This window comes from Panthera uncia (genome assembly GCF_023721935.1).
Source record: "Panthera uncia isolate 11264 chromosome C1 unlocalized genomic scaffold, Puncia_PCG_1.0 HiC_scaffold_3, whole genome shotgun sequence".
In the NCBI taxonomy this organism is placed as follows: domain Eukaryota; kingdom Metazoa; phylum Chordata; class Mammalia; order Carnivora; family Felidae; genus Panthera; species Panthera uncia.
In genome coordinates this window covers 8,198,976-8,215,996 of record NW_026057584.1, presented here as the reverse complement: position 1 = coordinate 8,215,996, position 17,021 = coordinate 8,198,976, and the positions used below count along the sequence as shown (strand labels likewise).

Sequence of the window (17,021 nt, the reverse complement as noted above, 5' to 3'; positions counted from 1 at the left end):
GACTCCCCTCGAAGCACGAATCCCAGAGAGTGTGCTTGGCACGGAGCCCGCTCGTCGGGTGGTTCAGGCGGCCAACGCCGGGGCTGGTGGTGGGCAAAGGGGTCACCTCTTCAAAGACTGGGGCGTCTGGGGCTGGGCAGAGGATGTTGACGACGTAAAGACGGGGCGGCCTAGGAGCGCGGGTCTCGGCCTCGCGCCCTCAATGATCGTCTTAGGGCTACCGCCCACTTGCCATGGGACAATTCTCGGTTGAAGGTGCCCAGGAGCGGGGGGCGGGCACCTCCCCGGGCACTGCACAGGGCACCGCCCCGGGCGAGCGCAGCCCAGCACCCGGCCCTCCCCTCCCCTCCCCCTCGCTGGCAGCCGTCGTGCGCGCCGGTCGCCGCCTCCTCTTCCCTCCCCCTCCTTCCGAGCAGCAGCGGGGAGGGGAAGACGGGGGGGCTGGGCGGGCAGCTTTGCCGCGCTTTGGCTTTCTGCGTCAGCAGCCCCAGCAAAACAGCTGCGGGAGCGCGCGCCCAGAGCGCGCTCGCGCGCCCCTCCCCCACGGCGCCGGCGCCGCCGAGACCCGGCAAACTAAGGCCCTGAATGACAGTCCGGCCGGCGACTGCGCAGCGCGGGACGCACCAAGGCACTGCCGCTTTAAGCACGCTTGCCCATTGTTCGGAATCGAGCCAATGAGCGAGCGCCCGCTCCCTGTGCTCAGCCAATAGCATTCGGGCAGAGGAGGCCGAGCGCCGCCCACTAATCTATATTAAAGGTTCTGGCGCCGCGTGAGTTCCCCACTGGCTGCTCTGAAAAGCCATCTTTGCATTGTTCCTGCGTCCGGCTTCCCGTTCGCCGCAACCACCTCCGCCGCGCGCCTCCTCCGCCGCCCCGGACTCCGGCAGCTTTGTCGCCAGAGTCCTCGAACTCTCGCTCTCCTTTTAATCCGCTGCATCGGATCACCGGCGTGCCCCATCATGTCAGACGCGGCCGTGGACACCAGCTCCGAGATCACCACCAAGGTGAGGCTGGACGCCGCCCGCCCCTTCGGGGTCCGAAGGCTGCCGCCGGAGCGGTGTTTGGCGCGCGACGGCTGGGCTGCCCCAAGCTGGCTGTCGTTTCTTCCTGTGGAGAGACTGCTCGCCCCCGGCCTAGGCCCCCCGGCAGCCCACTCTTTTGTGTGCGGGGGAGGGGGCGGGAAGCGCTGCGGGCAGACGTGATGCCCGTCGAGGAGTGGGCCGGGGTGCCCTCGGGGTCCCGAGGGCGGGTGCGGGGGCTGAGGGGCTCGGGTGATGGGTGTCGCACAGCTCCTGAAACTTGTTTGTGACTCGTCTGAACAGTGGCGGGAGGAGAGGGGCCGGGCTGGGGGTCGTCAGCCCGCAGGGCACACGGAAATAACTTTGAAACTCGAGCGCGTTTGGAATCGGAAGTGCTGGGGGGGGGTGCGCGTTGCAGGCGCGGGTCGGCTGCGGGAAGTGGCGGCTCCGCAGCGAGCGCCCGCCGGCGGCGCTGCTCTTTGTTCGGAGCCGGGCTGCCTCGTTTCGCGCCTTGCAGCGGGTCCGAGGAGCTTTATCGGGACTAAGCTCTGATAAGGCGGAGTGGGGCAGCGGGTCAGCCGGCCGCTACGTCGATTGTCTCCGCGGAGGTGTGAAGGTCTCCTCCGCCCTGGGGGCCCTCAGGGAGGGCGGGGATAGGCGTCCTCCGGGGAGAGTGCTCCGGGAGCAGCCGCCCAGCTTCAATAATTCAGCGGTGCCGGGTTTGGCTGTGGAGGAGGCGAGCCCACGCGCCGTTGGGGAGGAAACGGAAAGTGAAGGAACGGCGCGCCGCAGCGACGATGGGCGCCCCCCGCGGCTGCCCGGGAAGCACCGTGTGCGCGGCCGCTCCGGAGGCGACGCGGACACGAACAAAAGCTGTGGCCGCGGCTGCCCCGTTGCGGGGTCAAGCCGGGCGCCAGAGGTGTTTGGGAGACTGGTGCTGCGGGTTCACCGCCCTCGGTTTTGAGGTCTTGGGCGTTTGGCGCAGTTCTGGTCCTGCGCGCCGGGTAGTTTCCGCGGCCCGCGCGGCGAGCGTCTCCGCCCTCATTGGGAGCGCGGCACTTTAAGGCACATCGGCGTTTTTACCCCGAGGCTCTTGTCCGCGCCTCTCTCGTGCCCCTACGGGGACGGGGACGAGTCACCTTGGCGTCTCCTTAACCTCTGTGCCCCTGGCGTCACCTCTGGCTCTCTCCCAGGGGTGACTCCCCCTGCGGAGTGGAGCTGGCGACTGGGATCTCCGCAAGGGCTTCAGCCCGGCCCCCTCTGGGCCCAGCCCGGGAACTAGTCGGGGATGGAAGGGTCGGCCCTTCCCGGTGCGGACGTCCGCGTTCGCTTTCCTTCTAGGCAATTTCCCGCCGGGAATAAATAGCGCGTGGAGCGCGTCCCCGACGGCCTCGGGCTGCCGGTCTGAGAAAGCCCTGTGGACTTCGGGGCGGCCTCCCGCGGGACTTTGCCCGCCAAATGCGAGACGCAGGCCCACGCGTCGAGGCCTGTGGTGGGGGCGTCGAGAGACCCGGAAAGACCGGCGCGCAAGTCGCGCAGTGGCCGGGCCAGCGCAGCCCGCACGCCGCGGGTCTCCAGGGTCAGGGGCGCACTCGGCGGCCCTGGGCCACGTGCTCCGCGCGCGCGGTGCGTGCCGAGGTCCGCGCGCAAAGCCCGCCGGGCGGGGGCTGCGCGCCTGCGCGCCGCGTTCTCCCCGCCCCCACCCGCTCCCCGGGGCTTCGGCCGCCAGGGGGCGGGAGCGGGCGGTGCCTGGGTTCGCGGCCCGTCGGCCCGGGGTAATGGGGCCGACAGGTGCCCCGGGGCCGCTCACTGGATGGAGGCCGAGCTGCACCGGCGCCCGGCCCGACGCCTGTTTGTGTTGGCAGCCGGCTCGGCAGTGCCAGGTGGAAAAAGTTACGGGGCTTTGGGGCGCCCCCGACGGCGTTGCCCTTTGGACCGTGTCCACTCCTCGAGGTGCGGCCGAACGCTGAGAGCCGCCGCGCGGACAGCGAGAAGCTGGGAGGGAGATGGGGAGCTCCGGGCCGCGCGCATCTGAACAAGGGTCGAGTCACCCAAGCTGGGGTGCATTTCCTGGCAACGGTCTGGGACCTCCTGGGACAGCTGTCACATATAGGGGATTGGTGGGTTCGGGTTTTTTCCAAAGACCTGCCCTTGCAGGTCCTGGGCTACGGTGGGCTTGGAGCTTAAGCTCGGCTCTAAGGCGGCCTCCCCAGTTCTGCCTGTTTGCTTCCTCCCATTCCCTTCCCAGGCTAACCCGCCCACGGGAGTTCTCCCCGCAGCGCCCGGGCCCTCCCTCCATTACCTTATTTATTTATGGCGCATACCTGCTGTCTTCCAAGGAGGATTTGTGAGAGGCGGAGCTCCCTCTGGTTGGAAACCAGTCTGTGATGGGTGTGTGAGAGTGAAGTGTTCCCGGGCTCGTCTGCCCAGCCAGACGGGTTTAAGGCTGTGGTGCCACAGTGGCTCTTTTCCTAAGAAGCATGAGTAAGGGACGGTGGGAACAACTGTAGGGGACTCTTTTTGGTGTGTTTCTTAAGGGTTGAGAAATCGGAGGAAACCTTGACCACAGACATCCTGGGTATCCTGTGGCCCTTCCTTGCAGAGTTTCCAAGTGTAATACGGGGCTGTTAGGACACCCACATCAGCGGTACATACATGCCTTGAGTCCTGGGCCTCTTTGCCAGCCCTGGGTTTCTCAAAAAGACTTACTGGTTCCCTCTTACTTTTTGAAGGACTTAAAGGAGAAGAAGGAAGTTGTGGAGGAGGCGGAGAATGGAAGAGACGCCCCTGCTAATGGGAACGCTGTGAGTGTCCACCTTCCCCATGACCCCTAACTGCTCCCGGCCAGGAAGTTCTCACTCCAGCTTGGGTTTAATCCTGGTTAGGGGAGGAGGCTGAGCCCTCGGGCAGTTCCTGCATGGTGGTCCCCTGGTGGAGCTTTAGGAAGATGAACTGATGAGTTCTCTTAGCTGGTCTGGGACTGTAGACGCACTGGTGGGGTCCCGGGGAAGGGATGGGGCAGGACCGATGGCCTGTTCTCATTAACAACCTGGTTATGTTTTCTGTCGAGGAGAATGAGGAAAATGGGGAGCAGGAGGCTGACAATGAGGTAGATGAAGAAGAGGAAGAAGGGGGAGAGGAAGAAGAGGAGGAGGAGGAAGGTGACGGTGAGTAGCCTTGTTCATCTCCCCTTTTGGGGTTACCTTTCCCTTGCTTTGTCTAGAAAAGGGGCAGGAACTGGGGGTTTCTGGGGTTGGAGACCGGTGGACCCCCTGCAGGCGGGTTTGTACTGTGGAGTTCGGACTTTGTTGTAGGCTAGTGAGGCGGAGCTGTGCCCTATGCACCCACACTGACTCCCTTTGGTGCCTTCCGCGCACTGATCTGTTCATCTGTCCTCTTGGGGTGCAGCCGGCTATGTGGGCCCTTTTTCTTCCTCCGAAGACTTGTGCCGGTGTGGCTGGTGTGGTACCCTGGCTGCCCGGTTTGTCGGGCTGCAGAGATCAGGGGTCTCTTGTCCTGGCGATTCTGTTCCTGGCAGATCCCCTGAGGCGCTGTGGTGTTGCGTGTCTCTCCCCCCGCCAAGTTCTGGCTGTCGCTGGGTGGGCAGGGTACCAAGATTCTTCCCTTAGTTGAGGAGGCAGCATGGTTTACCCTGGGGTTTGGTTCTGCAGGTGAGGAAGAGGATGGAGACGAAGATGAGGAGGCTGAGGCAGCTACGGGCAAACGGGCAGCTGAAGATGATGAGGTGGGTCCTGGCTTGGGTGTGGCTTGGGGGGCTAAGGCGTTACCACCCGAGGGGCTGCCGATTGGAGTCTGGGGTGGTGAGTGGTCCTGAAAGGCAGGCTCCCTTGTCTTGAGCAGGAATAGGAAGGAACCTAGGCCTGCCTTCCCAGAGCTCTGGAAGCCTCTGGAGGGGCCAGTGCCTGGCCCCTGCTTGGCTATGCCAAGCGGTGGGGGCGCCGCAGGGGCCTTGACTGTCTTTCTCTGCCCAGGATGACGATGTCGACGCCAAGAAGCAGAAGACCGACGAGGATGACTAGACAGCAAAAAAGGAAAAGTTAAACTTAACAAAACAAAAAAAGGCCACCGTGACCTGTTCACCCTCCACTTCCCGTCTCAGAATCTAAACGTGGTCACCTTCGAGTAGAGAGTCCCGCCCGCCCGCCCCACGCGGGCAGTGCCACCCGCAGATGACACACGCTCTCCGCCACCCAACCAAAACCACAACGTGAATTTGCAACAGGGGAGGAAAAAAGAACCAAAACTTCCAAGGCCCTGCTTTTTTTCTTAAAAGTACTTTAAAAAGGAAAATTTGTTTGTATTTTTTATTTACATTTTATATTTTTGTACATATTGTTAGGGGTCAGCCATTTTTAATGATCTCGGATGACCAAACCAGCCTTCGGAGCGTTCTCTGTCCTACTTCTGACTTTACTTGTGGTGTGACCATGTTCATTATAATCTCAAAGGAGAAAAAAAACCTTGTAAAAAAAGCAAAAACAACAACAAAAAAACAATCTTATTCCGAGCATTCCAGTAACTTTTTTTGTGTATGTACTTAGCTGTACTATAAGTAGTTGGTTTGTATGAGATGGTTAAAAAGGCCAAAGATAAAAGGTTTCTTTTTTTTCCTTTTTTGTCTATGAAGTTGCTGTTTATTTTTTTTGGCCTGTTTGATGTATGTGTGAAACAATGTTGTCCAACAATAAACCGGAATTTTATTTTGCTGAGTTGTTCTAACAAAGCTGTCTCAAGCCTGTTTTTTCTGTTTCATTTCTCTTTAGACTTGAGGAGGGGGTGAAGATGGGAGGGGGAGGGTCTTGAGCTCAAGCCCAGCTATGTTTCCTGGGGATAGTGGGCCAAAATCCTCAGTTTGCAAGGAGGATGGATATGCCCGTTGGGCTGCATGGTGGGTGGCCATGGTGGTCAGCGACTGAGCCACGACAGGCCACCAAGACATGGGGAAGGACCCTGGAGTTCCGGGTTGAAGGGCGAGCTGCTTAACCTGGGTCGGTCTCCTGCTTACCTCATAGGGTCGTCCCACGACCTCCTCATTGGGTACCCTGGAAGGTGTGATGTCTGCAGCCCCAGGGACTCCAGAGGAACAGGCCCTAGGGTTGGGGTCTGCACTGGCCAGATGTGAGCCCGGGGCCAAGACCCCAGCCAGGCTGCCTCCCGCCCCCCCCCCCCGTAGGATAACTGACAACTTGGGCCTTTCCTGCTGGGGCCTCCCAATTAGTGTGGCCACAGTGGCTCCCCCTGGTGGTGGCATGTGGCATATGCCACCTTCTGGTCCCTTTAAACTTTTCAGGGCGTTAATGCAGCCTTGCCCTAATTTTCCAAGCTCCAGCCTGGAGAAGGAAGTAGGACCTTGGTTAGAAGGGCAGGCCAGCCTGACCCTTGAGCTCAGTTGAAGGTGGTAGGTGGGCACTTGGGATTTTCAGACACAGGTTGTGAGCAGTGAGGAAAGCTGAGTGAAGCAACGGTGACCTCAAGCTCAAGCCCTCAGGGAGAGGGAGCTATTGGAGCCCCCTAAGCTGCCTGAGGCCTGAAGATGAGCTTCACAAGCAGAAGCCCCCTACAGGCATCCCTAGTGTGTGCCCCTGAATCGTGGTGGTACCCATTCTCTAGGCTGTCAGCGAGATTGAAGTCCTACTGGCTGACAGGCTGCAGGACCCACTGTGAGGGGCCTGTTCACTGAGCATGTAAATGTATGGGCTCTGCCACCCGCTGGGGGGACCCTGGGCCTCCTCTGTCCCTCCCGAATTCGGTCTTAAAGATGCCTTGCTCTTAGATACGCAGGGATGAGAGGGAAAGGGGGCTGGAAGGGGGTGGTGCACAGATCCATCCTCAGGAGGGATACGTCTCAGGTCGGTGTGCCTGAGCCTATGCCACAGGCAGGAGTGGGCAGAGGAGGAGGTGGGGACAAAAACCATGCACCCTCCCTACCTCCCAACACGGTATGTGGGAGTTCTTGCCTCGCACTTGAGCTGACTTACCCACTGCTTTATCCAAAGAGACAACCCTCTCCTGACAATCGCTCCCGTCTCCCTCTGCCCTCCCTCCACCTCAGGCCCTGCTCTGCATTAAGGAGTCTTCAAAACACCCGTGGGCAGTGAGGGGTTGGGGGGAGGGGGATGTTAGCTGAGGTACCCATCCACAACTCTTTAAGGAGAATCTTGGACAAGGGGACTCTGAGCACCAGGACAAGGGGTCCCGACAGCAGGGAGGGCCTCCCTGGGGAGGCAGCACTGAAGCTGAGACTGGAAAGGCCAGGAGGATGAAATCGGGGGGGGGGGGGGGGGGGGGGGGGGGGGGGGGGGGGGGGGGGGCGCGGAGGGGGGGGGGGGGGGAGGGGGGCGGGGGCAAAGGGGGCGGGCAGTCTGCACCAGGTGCTGAGGTAGGATTTGGGGGGAAGCCATGGAATGGCTTTAGTAGGAAAACTCCCTGGAAAGCACTGAAGTGACATCTGCGGAGGCAGGGGTCCTGGATTAAGAAGAAGTCCTGGGTGGAGGAGAAACAGGTGCATTTGAGATACAACATGGGGTAAAGTGTCAAGACTCCGGGATAGGTTGGGTGTTGGAGGCCAGGATCCCTGACCCCAGGCTGGGGCCTGAGCCCTTCGGCACAGGGAGGAGCCACTTGCCACGTGGAAGGGGCTGGAGATGAAGGTCTAGACCTGCACGGAAACCTTGCTGTGTTTGAGGTGAATTGTCAGAGGCTGTCGGGTGCACAGGTCTGGGGGCAGAAGAGAGGCCTGGGCTGGGCCAGAGTAACCGAGGCCGAGGTACGAACAAGATAGGCCAGGACGAGGGCCCGGCAAGAAGACACAGGGCATTAAGTCACACCAGGGAACACAGAGCTAGATGCTGTCCCTCTCAGTAAGTGAAAGCTCTGAGCCCAGGGCCACCTCTCCCTTCATCCCAGGCCCCGCCTCCCTCGCTCCCCAGCACATTAGCCTCCTTGTGTCCAAGGCAAGCTTGGTCCTCCCGCAGGGACTCTGCACTTGCCACTCCTGCCCCAGGGATGTCTGATTCCCAAACTTCTCATGACTCGATCCATGTTAGGTCTCAGTGCCAGTGTTACCTCCCCAGACAGGCCATCCCTGTCCCTGACTTAAAGAAGGCCTTCCCCGGTTCTGTCCCTCAACCACAAAGCAGGTCTCACAATGTGAGCTCGTATATTTTACCGGTTTGTGTGTTTTTTGGCTGTCCCCGTGCCTTGTTTACCACGTTTCCCTGCACACAGTATTCTGCCGATTCCATTCATTCATTCATTCGTTCGTTCATTCATTCGTTCATTTACATGTGCGCCCAGTGCTCTCCGGACACCACAGGGCACCTCCGGGTTGTGAGACAGCATTCCACACCTTTGTCTCCCCCACCCTCGTTCGTGGATTCTGCTGGGCACCCCATTCTGGCGGGGGGTGGGGGGCTTGCCCTGCACAGGTGTTGGAGCCTGTGAAGACAAGTGTGGCGAGTCCTGGGCTGCTCAAGCCCCAGGCTGCCTGTCGCCCACTGAACTGCACCCAAACTGCTGCCAGGGTCGGGGTCAGATCAAGGCTTCGGTAGGAAGGAACTTCTGGCCCTGAGCACCCACCCCATGTGTCCCGCACAGGCTGGGCTGGTGGCTTCTCCAGGCAAGGCTGACCAGCTCCAGGGCAGCTCGGTCCTGCAGATGTTCCCAAGGCCCATAGCCCAGGCTGGGTCTCTAGCCCACGGGGCAAAGAAGGCAACATAGAAGGCAACGCATGGAGCTGGCATCAGGCTCCCAGGCTCCCTCGGGCTTGGAAGGAACTACTATCCTCAAAACTTCTAGAAAAGAGGTAAGAGGCTTAGCCCCATCCAGACGCAGATTTGACAGCTGTGTTAATGGGCAAGTAACTGAACCTTGCTGGGCCTCCCTGTCCTCCTCTGCACAATGGGAACAAGAGTGTGAGTCATGAGCCAGGCCCAGGGCTTTCTATCTTAATGTCCCATGTCCGCACCTAGCTCCCGGCACCCTCTGTCCCAGCCACATGGCCTCACCACATCGCTTCGCCCCCCGAAGTTCGGCCTGGAATAGCCCTTTGCTGCCTTTGGCACTTTGGCACTAGTCCTTGTAAAGGCCGCTACACTATTTGTCACTCCCTGGGGACCTGTTCTCAGACAACCTGTTCTACGCATCCATCTTCCTCCCAAAGTCCCCTCCGTGGGCCAGGCTGCCCGCACGGCCCAAATTGGAAGATTTGCAAGGGACGGGCTCCCTCTGGTGGACATAGAGGAACTGCAGGGGGCTCTGCTGGATTCTGCTCAGTCCGGGAAAGAGCCCTTCAGGGGCCCTAGCCTCGGGGAGCGCAACCTCACCCACCCCCACCCCACAAAAAGACCTTCCTCCCTCTCTGTTTCTGGAGCCCCAATCAGACCTGAGAGTCAGTGGTCATTTCGCAAGCCTTTCCTCTGGGCAGCTGATGGCCCAGGAATCTGGTCCTTATTTTCCTCAAGGGGAGACCCCAGGACCCTCCAGAGTCCAGCTGAGGTCAGGGGCAGTTCCTCCTGTGTCTACCTTGAGTTCCGGTCCCCCCGAGCTCCCTCTTGCTTAACTCCGGTCAAATGCTTGGTGTACACAGCACCCTTCTAGGGCAGGTCCAGCTCTTGGCCATCTCTGCTCGCTATTCACCGTGACTGCTGACCTAAGTCACAGTCCCAGGAGCCTCTGCTCCTTGGAATTGGGGGCTGGAGGTCCCAGGCTCCCAGAGGCACTCCCTGGTGCTCTGAGCTGCCTGCCAGGCTGCCCCAGGCCCGAGTGCCAGGATCTGGTCCCACCTCTTCTCGGCTGCCAACGCCGGCCCACGGGTCCAAAGATGGCCTACATCCCCAGTGCCCAGCCTTCTGCCATGCTTCTTCTGAGGCCTCCTATGTCCTGGATACGGGCCATCCCTGCCCGCCTCAGGCCCTGGCCACTGTGTGGTCCCTGCCTGGTGAAAGCTGCTTCACGGGGATGGAAATTCTGGTCCCAGCTCTCCTTGGGGTAGTACAATTTTGCAGTGTAGCCGCTTGTCAACCCCTAGCTCTAAGCCCTTGAAGGCAAGGGTGGGGCCAGCCAGGGAAGGGGGCAGTGCTCTCCTCAGGCCTGCCTCTTCAGAGATCTCAGCCTCTGCTCACAGGGTCTGGTCTGAGTTCAGAGAGGCGATGAGAGCTCGAATTAGGAAACGGCTGAAACATTCTAAGGCTGCCTGCAACACGGACCTTATATACTAGGGGAATGGTACCTAGTGCGTGGCAATTTACCTAGAAGGCCTAGCAGCCTGTGGCTGGCCGGGATTCCGTGAGGTCCTGAGCATAGCCAAGGGACCCAGCTTGGAGGGTGTACGCCCTCGTGAGCTCTTTGTCAAGGCTGCTGCCTTTGGCAGCAGAAATGCAGCAACAAGAGCCAGGTGGTCACTCGAGACAACCTCATTTCACATGCACCCATGCTGGGGCCCAGCTGTGAGGCTCTTGGCAGAGAGCAGATCTCTGGCAGGAAGGAGCTGCTGGTGAGGATTCCATAAGGTACCAGGGGACATATGTTGTTTTTGTCACCAGCAGCCATCCCATCGTCCTTCTCTTGGCAATAATCTCCTGAAATGGCGTCCAGTTTGCCTCTTAAAGAACTTCAGCCCGGGTACTCTCAAATCCCACCGCAGAGTACGTGACTTGGTACTTGACCAATCAGTGCCCAGGAACCCCTGGCTGTCCTGATTGGCTCAGGGTTGGCCCATGACCCTAGCTGGTCCAATCGGAGTGAGCCTGGGGATTTTCAAAAAATAATTTATTTATTTATTCATGCACATTTATTTATTTTGAGAGGGAGAGGGAGAGCCAGCGAGCACGGGAGGGTCAGAGAGAGGGAGGAGAATCCCATGCAGGCTCCATGCTGTGCCACCAGCACAGAGCTGGACACGGGGCTCAAACCCACCAACCCTGAGATCATGACCCGAGCTGAAGTCAAGAGTCGGACACTCAACCGACTCAGCTACTGAGGCACTCCTTAAATGTTTATTTATTTTTTTTAACGTTTATTTATTTTTGAGACAGAGAGAGACAGAGCATGAACGGGGGAGGGGCAGAGAGAGAGGGAGACACAGAATCGGAAGCAGGCTCCGGGCTCTGAGCCATCAGCCCAGAGCCCGTCGCGGGGCTCGAACTCACAGACCACAAGATCATGACCTGAGCCGAAGTCGGACGCCCAACCGACTGAACCACCCAGGCGCCCCTAAATGTTTATTTTTAAGAGAGAGAGAGAGACAGAGAGAGCACAAGTAGGGGAGGGACAGAGAGAGGAGGACAGAGGATCCAAACCATGCTCTGTGTTGACAGTAGTGAGCCGATGTGGGGCTTGAACTCACAAACCGTGAGATCATGACCTGTGCTGAAGTCAGACACTTAGCTGACTGAGCCACCCAGGCACCCTAGGATTGTTTGTTTTTTAAGTAAGCTCTAGCCCAACAGGGGGCTTGAATTCATGACTCTGAGATCAAGAGTCACGTACTCCACCAGCTCAGCCAGCCAGGTACTCAAAATCTGGGATTTTTTTATTGAGTTGTTGAAAAGGGAAGAAACTTGGACCTGGGAGGTGAGCCTTGAACTTAGATCGATGGTGGAGACTGCAGCCCATACAGATAGAAGCAGAGTTGAGCCAAGAGGCAGAGGAACTCTAAGTTCTATTTTTTTTTTTTTTATATTTATTTTTGGGACAGCGCAAGTGGGGGAAGTGGAGAGAGAAGGTGATAGAGGATCCCGAAGCGGGCTCTGTGCTGACAGACTGATGTGGGACTCGAACTCACAGAACTCACAAACCACGAGATCATGACCTGATCCAAAGTCAGATGCTCAACCGACTGAGCCACCCGGGTGCCCAGAGGAACTCTAAGTTCTGATGACATTGCTTGAGTCTCTGGGTTGAGCTGTGCCTAAATGCCGTACCAATCTCTGGACTTTTCAGTTACGCAAGTCTGTAAATTTCCTCCTAGTTTAGGCTGGTTAAGGTTGGGTTTTCCATCGTCTGTAACTGAGTCATATTAGCAGACAGGAGAATAGGGGGCTCCAGGCTCCAATCTCCAAAGCCAACCAGGCCTCCATGAACAACAAAGACAGCTTGAGGAGGGAGGAACGAAGAGGTGTGGGCATTGCTTTCCTGGTGTGTTTTCTAGGTTGAGGGGGAGCAGAGGGAGGTGAGTCAACCTCAGAAGATACCGCGATGCTCATGGTTCATCTCTCAGTGGGATCGGAGTACCGCTTGACTCATTCCCAGCTGGGTTGGGGGTGGGGGAGCACGGCCCAGCCACCCGAGCTGCCCACTTTAATTCCACTGCTTGGAGTTGCCCTTTCGCTCTTCTCCAGCCGTCGGTGCTCTCTGGTCCTCTGGCCTCCCAGCAACTCACTGAACTTACAGTCTTCCCACCTACGCCTCACAGCCAAACACAGTCTCACTGGACTCAGTCGCTGTGCGACTCCTGAATAAGGGGAGAGGCCCCCCGCCCTGCCCGTCTTCATGCAGCCTGGCACCTCCCAATTGTTTCTCTGCTCCAAGGTGTGCCTGAGAGGTGAGATCCATCCAGTTTGCCAAAGTGCTGACGTAAGCAAGGTTGAAGGGTTTTCTTTCTGCAGAACAGGGTCTCACTGGGTCTTTAATATACAATGGAGTCTCTAAGAGGAAAATTTCACATGTGCAGCTCATTCCAAATTCGACCTGGATTTTTTTTTTTTAATAGAAAGCCTATTAACATATTGAAGGACATTAGTGTCCAGAAAAAGCTGACCTTGTACAAGGATCCCCACCAGGGTTCAGGGAATGTTTGCTGAACTAAACAGATGATAGGAAAGGATTCCTTTGGGAGCTGGTTCCATAGTCTGGCTCACAGAACCCTGCATGGGCCTCATGCAGGCTCTCTCAGCTGCCGGTAGTCTGGGGCCCTGTGACCCTTGTCAACACGGCCCAAGAGGTGGTTGGTATCAGTAGGTTTGGGTGGAGCAAAAAGTGGAAAGTGGTACAAATCTTTCTGGAAAGCATTTGACCCTGTATATCAAATTTAAGAAAAAGGTGCACATATTCTTTTGTCTTAGGAATTCATCTGCAACTCCATTCTGTACCCTAGGAAAATCACTACCACTTCCCACAGGTATTCTCTGGGTCCTTCTCACCAATCTCCCCACAATGTCCCACTAGAGCTGGGGGCTGTGGCCTGTTGGAGACTGATGATGGGCAGACATCTAGTCTTGAAGATACTGAGGCTGGATGGGTTCCAGCACCAGGGGGGAGGTGACAGTGGATTCTACAATTCCGACCCCTTTGTCAACATTGTCCCTAGCCAGCTTTGAGGGGCCGCTGGCCTCTCTACTGGTCAACCTCTCAGTAAATATCTCTCTCCAGGAGATGCTCATTTCTTTCCTTGGAGACAGTGTGGTCTGGACGCATTTCATTTTATTGATTTATTAAAAAATTTTTTTTTAACATTTACTCATTTTTTGAGAGACAGAGAGCACAAGCAGGGGAAGGGCAGAGAGAGGGGGAGACACAGAATCTGAAGCAGGCTCCAGGCTCTGAGCTGTCAGCACAGAGCCCGATGCGGGGCTTGAGCTCATGAAACACGAGATAGTGACCTGAGCCGAAGTCGGACGCTTAACCGACTGAGCCACCCAGGCGCCCCTGGATGCATTTTAAAGACCTTGGCATTAAATGAGTCCCATTATTAGGTAGGCGGGCTTTATATTATTTTCCTGGTCTGCTCAGGGGCTTGCCAAAATCACAAACAATGACTTAGCTTTTAAATGGTAGTCTCTTGTGGGGCGCCTGGATGGCTCAGTTGGTTAAGTGTCTGACTTTGGCCTAGGTCATGATCTCGCCATTCCAGAATTCGAGCCCCGTGTGGGGCTCTGTGCTGACAGCTCAGAGCCTGAATCCTGTTTTGGATTCTGTGTCTCCCTCTCTCTCTGCCCCTCCCCCCACTCATGCTCTGTCTCTCTCTCTGTCTCAAAAATAGATAAACATTAAAAAAAATTATAAACGGTTCGTCTCCTGTAATGCCATGACATTTTTTAGATGTGGCACTCCCAGTGGCCACTTGCCTCTGCAAGGAGGCCAAGGAGGTGCCTGTGGGCAGGGGCAAGGTTTTTTTCAGCAAATGATTGTGTGTCTTCTTCAAAACGCCACCAAATCCACAGTGAGGTCTCAGAATTCTGTGCCAGAATGATATCATCTGAGCCTGGAAATGTTTGAGGATCACTGTGGCCATAAAACCACCCGAATATCATATAAGGTGTCTACTTTTGGGGTGCCTGGGTGGTTCAGTTGGTTAAGCCTCCGACTCTTGCTTTTGGCTCAGGTCACGATCTCCCGGTTCGTGGGTTCCAGCCCCACGTTGGACTTGCACTGGCAATGCAGGGCCTGCTTGGGATTCTCTCTCTCCCTCACTCTCTGCCCCTCCCCCACTCACATGCACGTGTGCTCGTGCACTCTCTCAAAATAAATAAAGTGTCTACTTTTAAGTAGATGTAAACCCCTCAAGAAAAACCTTAACCTAATTGTACCAAATGTATTGCTGATCATCGCTGAATACAAGCCAATTAAAAGAGGGTAACAATTAGACAATCTGCCAGAAGAAGGGATTTGGATCCCAATCCTGACTAAGGGCTGAGCCCTGAGTAAACAGTATATATGTGGCCAATAATATACCATGAAAGAAAAGAAATGACCATTATCAATCTCTAACAACATAAAAAAGTGGAATGAAATTCCAAGTTCTGTAAATAGAACCCCTGATGACATAGGGGTTCCCTGTGCACCATAAAATATTCAAATACCATATTGTATGGCTTTAATACACATATGTTAGCCCCAGATGAAAATAATTATACATAAAACATTCATGTGATAATAATCTTGCTTATCCTCTTATAATTGAGAAGAGCTATTTGGAGGATGATTTGAATAAATCAAGTCACTTAAAAAGCCACTCTAAGAAATTTGAATAAATGCCTTCTTTTCCCTTGAAAACATTTCCTCTAATAAGTACAAGAATTCAAAAGCATTCCATGGAACCAAGAGCTGTCTGAGTTCGGGAGATGGGGTGGGGAGGGGGTGGTCAATACCCAGTTTTGCTAGCTGCCATTGAAGGTTTTATGTGCATGTGTCTCTAGCCATCTGAAAGGTGGATTTCATTTTATTTTAAGTAATCTCTACACCTGATGTTGGGCTCAAACTAATGACCCCAAGATCAAGAGTTGCATACTCTACCGACTGAGCCAGCCAGGTGCTCCTGAAAGACATATTTTTTTAGAGATTTTTTTTCCTTAATGTTTATTTATTTTTGTGTGAGAGAGACAGAGACAGAACATGATCAGGGGAGGAGCAGAGAGAGAGGGAGACACAGAATTTGAAGCAGGCTCCAGGCTCTGAGCTGTCAGCACAGAGCCCGACATGGGGCTGGAACTCACGAACTGCGAGATCATGACCTGAGTGGAAGTCAGACGCTTAACCCACTGAGCTCCCTGAAAAGCATATGTTAAACTAAAGGCTTAGGGCACCTGGCTGGCTGTTGGTAGAGAATGTGACTCTTTGATCTCAGAGCGGTGAGTCTGAGCCTCACACTGGGTGTGGAAATTACTCGAAAATAAATCTTAAAACAACAACAACAAAACACCTAAGGGCTTTTACTAGAAAGTCCTTAAACTTCCTCTGTTCACAGCATCCTTAGCGTGTCAGTAGTTTTTTCATAATGCAACTAAACCAAAATAAACAACACTTCTCTTTATTATGTAGTATATTAAATATTTATATCCTAACCTAGTTAGTAGCTGTCATATTATCTGGGAAAAAGAAAAGCCACATAAATTGCGAGAAAAAATACTTTTATTTTATTTGTAATCACAATGACTTACTGATGGGCTATGTGCCTGCTGAGCACCGCACAGCTTCTCAAACTTTGGAATCAGATTGGACACAACCACCCTCATTTCCTATTCACATTGATTTTTAAGGGGTGCTTACTTATCACCCAAACTTCCCAAAACTCGGTTTCTTAAAGATACCTCCTCAAAAAGAATGTAGCGTGGTGTAATGTGATGTTGAAACCGAACTGCCTTAGTTCATAGTGACCGGTGTACAACATATGTCCCAAATTGTTGCATTTCCTTTGAAAATTAAAATATCCTTTGGCACCCTTGTGAATTTGCTGAAGTGCCCTGGGGTGCCTCGGTGCACAGTTTGGGAACCAAATCTCTACTTTTCACTCCATTCCACTTCACCCCTCTGTTTTATTCAAAACTACAGCCAAAGATGCTAGTTTCAGACCCAATAAAAGCACCAAAAAAACCGCTAAGCAGATTATGTCTTCACTGTGAGGACTATTTTAACAGTGTATTTTGAAAGCTGCCAAAACAATTGCCTGCTCACCAGCAAGAAATTCTAAAAATAAACCATTCAATACAGAGGGATTGGCAACCAGATGCACATTTTGGGGCTCTTTTTGGCCGTGATGCGAAGGATAAATCAGAAGGGGAGGCAATGCAGTTGGCCCCACAGGCCCAGGTGGTTGTAGGAACCACAGCACGGGGAGCAGGGCTGGAAAAGATGTCTGTAAAGCTGGTCAACAGGCTGGTCTGAATTGTGGGGCGGCCCATTCTCCCCACTAACCTGCAGGGAGTGGTCATCAGCTCTGAAGTTCTCCTCCTTCCCTGCACCCGGGCAGATGTTTCTGCCTGCCAGTCCCACCCGAGCCTGGGGGGTGGTGGTGAAGGAAAGCAGGGACCTCTGTGGCCCATTTTCTCCTCAGTTCTCCTCTCCACCCTGCACCAGGCTGCATGGGGCCGGTTCATGCCTCTCACAAGGAGGAGTCCCTTGTAGTAAATTAGAGAATCGTGGGTAGCATACCGGGTTCTTGCTTTGTTGATAGTTTAGGGGACTTAAAACATCTTTTCGAGTAAAAGCCTGGCTGTCAAAGGCTGTTGGCTCGCTGGGGACTCATCCAGCCTGTTTTGGTGGTCA

General features: G+C 55.3%; 1 protein-coding gene across 2 annotated transcripts; it reads left to right on the top strand.

Annotated features, from left to right (window-relative positions):
- The first annotated feature begins 755 nt into the window (after window positions 1-755).
- On the top strand, window positions 756-5,763 carry PTMA (prothymosin alpha). Of its 2 annotated transcripts, none has more exons than XM_049614696.1 (5): window positions 756-1,004; window positions 3,752-3,823; window positions 4,090-4,186; window positions 4,691-4,764; window positions 5,012-5,763. In XM_049614696.1, the coding sequence occupies exons 1-5, from the start codon at window positions 960-962 to the stop codon at window positions 5,057-5,059; spliced, it is 336 nt and encodes a 111-aa protein (XP_049470653.1). In that variant the 5' UTR covers window positions 756-959; the 3' UTR covers window positions 5,060-5,763. The 2 variants fall into 2 exon arrangements, with proteins under 2 accessions (XP_049470653.1, XP_049470654.1); XM_049614697.1 differs by having other exon boundaries at window positions 758-1,004; window positions 4,093-4,186.
- The last annotated feature ends 11,258 nt before the right edge of the window (window positions 5,764-17,021 follow it).

Excerpts from the sequence above, each read along its gene's own strand:
- PTMA (XM_049614696.1), top strand. The coding sequence starts at position 960 with ATGTCAGACGCGGCCGTGGACACCAGCTCCGAGATCACCACCAAG. Across the intron at positions 1,005-3,751 it reads GCTCCGAGATCACCACCAAG|GACTTAAAGGAGAAGAAGGA; the intron begins GTGAGGCTGGAC and ends TACTTTTTGAAG. Across the intron at positions 4,765-5,011 it reads GGGCAGCTGAAGATGATGAG|GATGACGATGTCGACGCCAA; the intron begins GTGGGTCCTGGC and ends TTCTCTGCCCAG.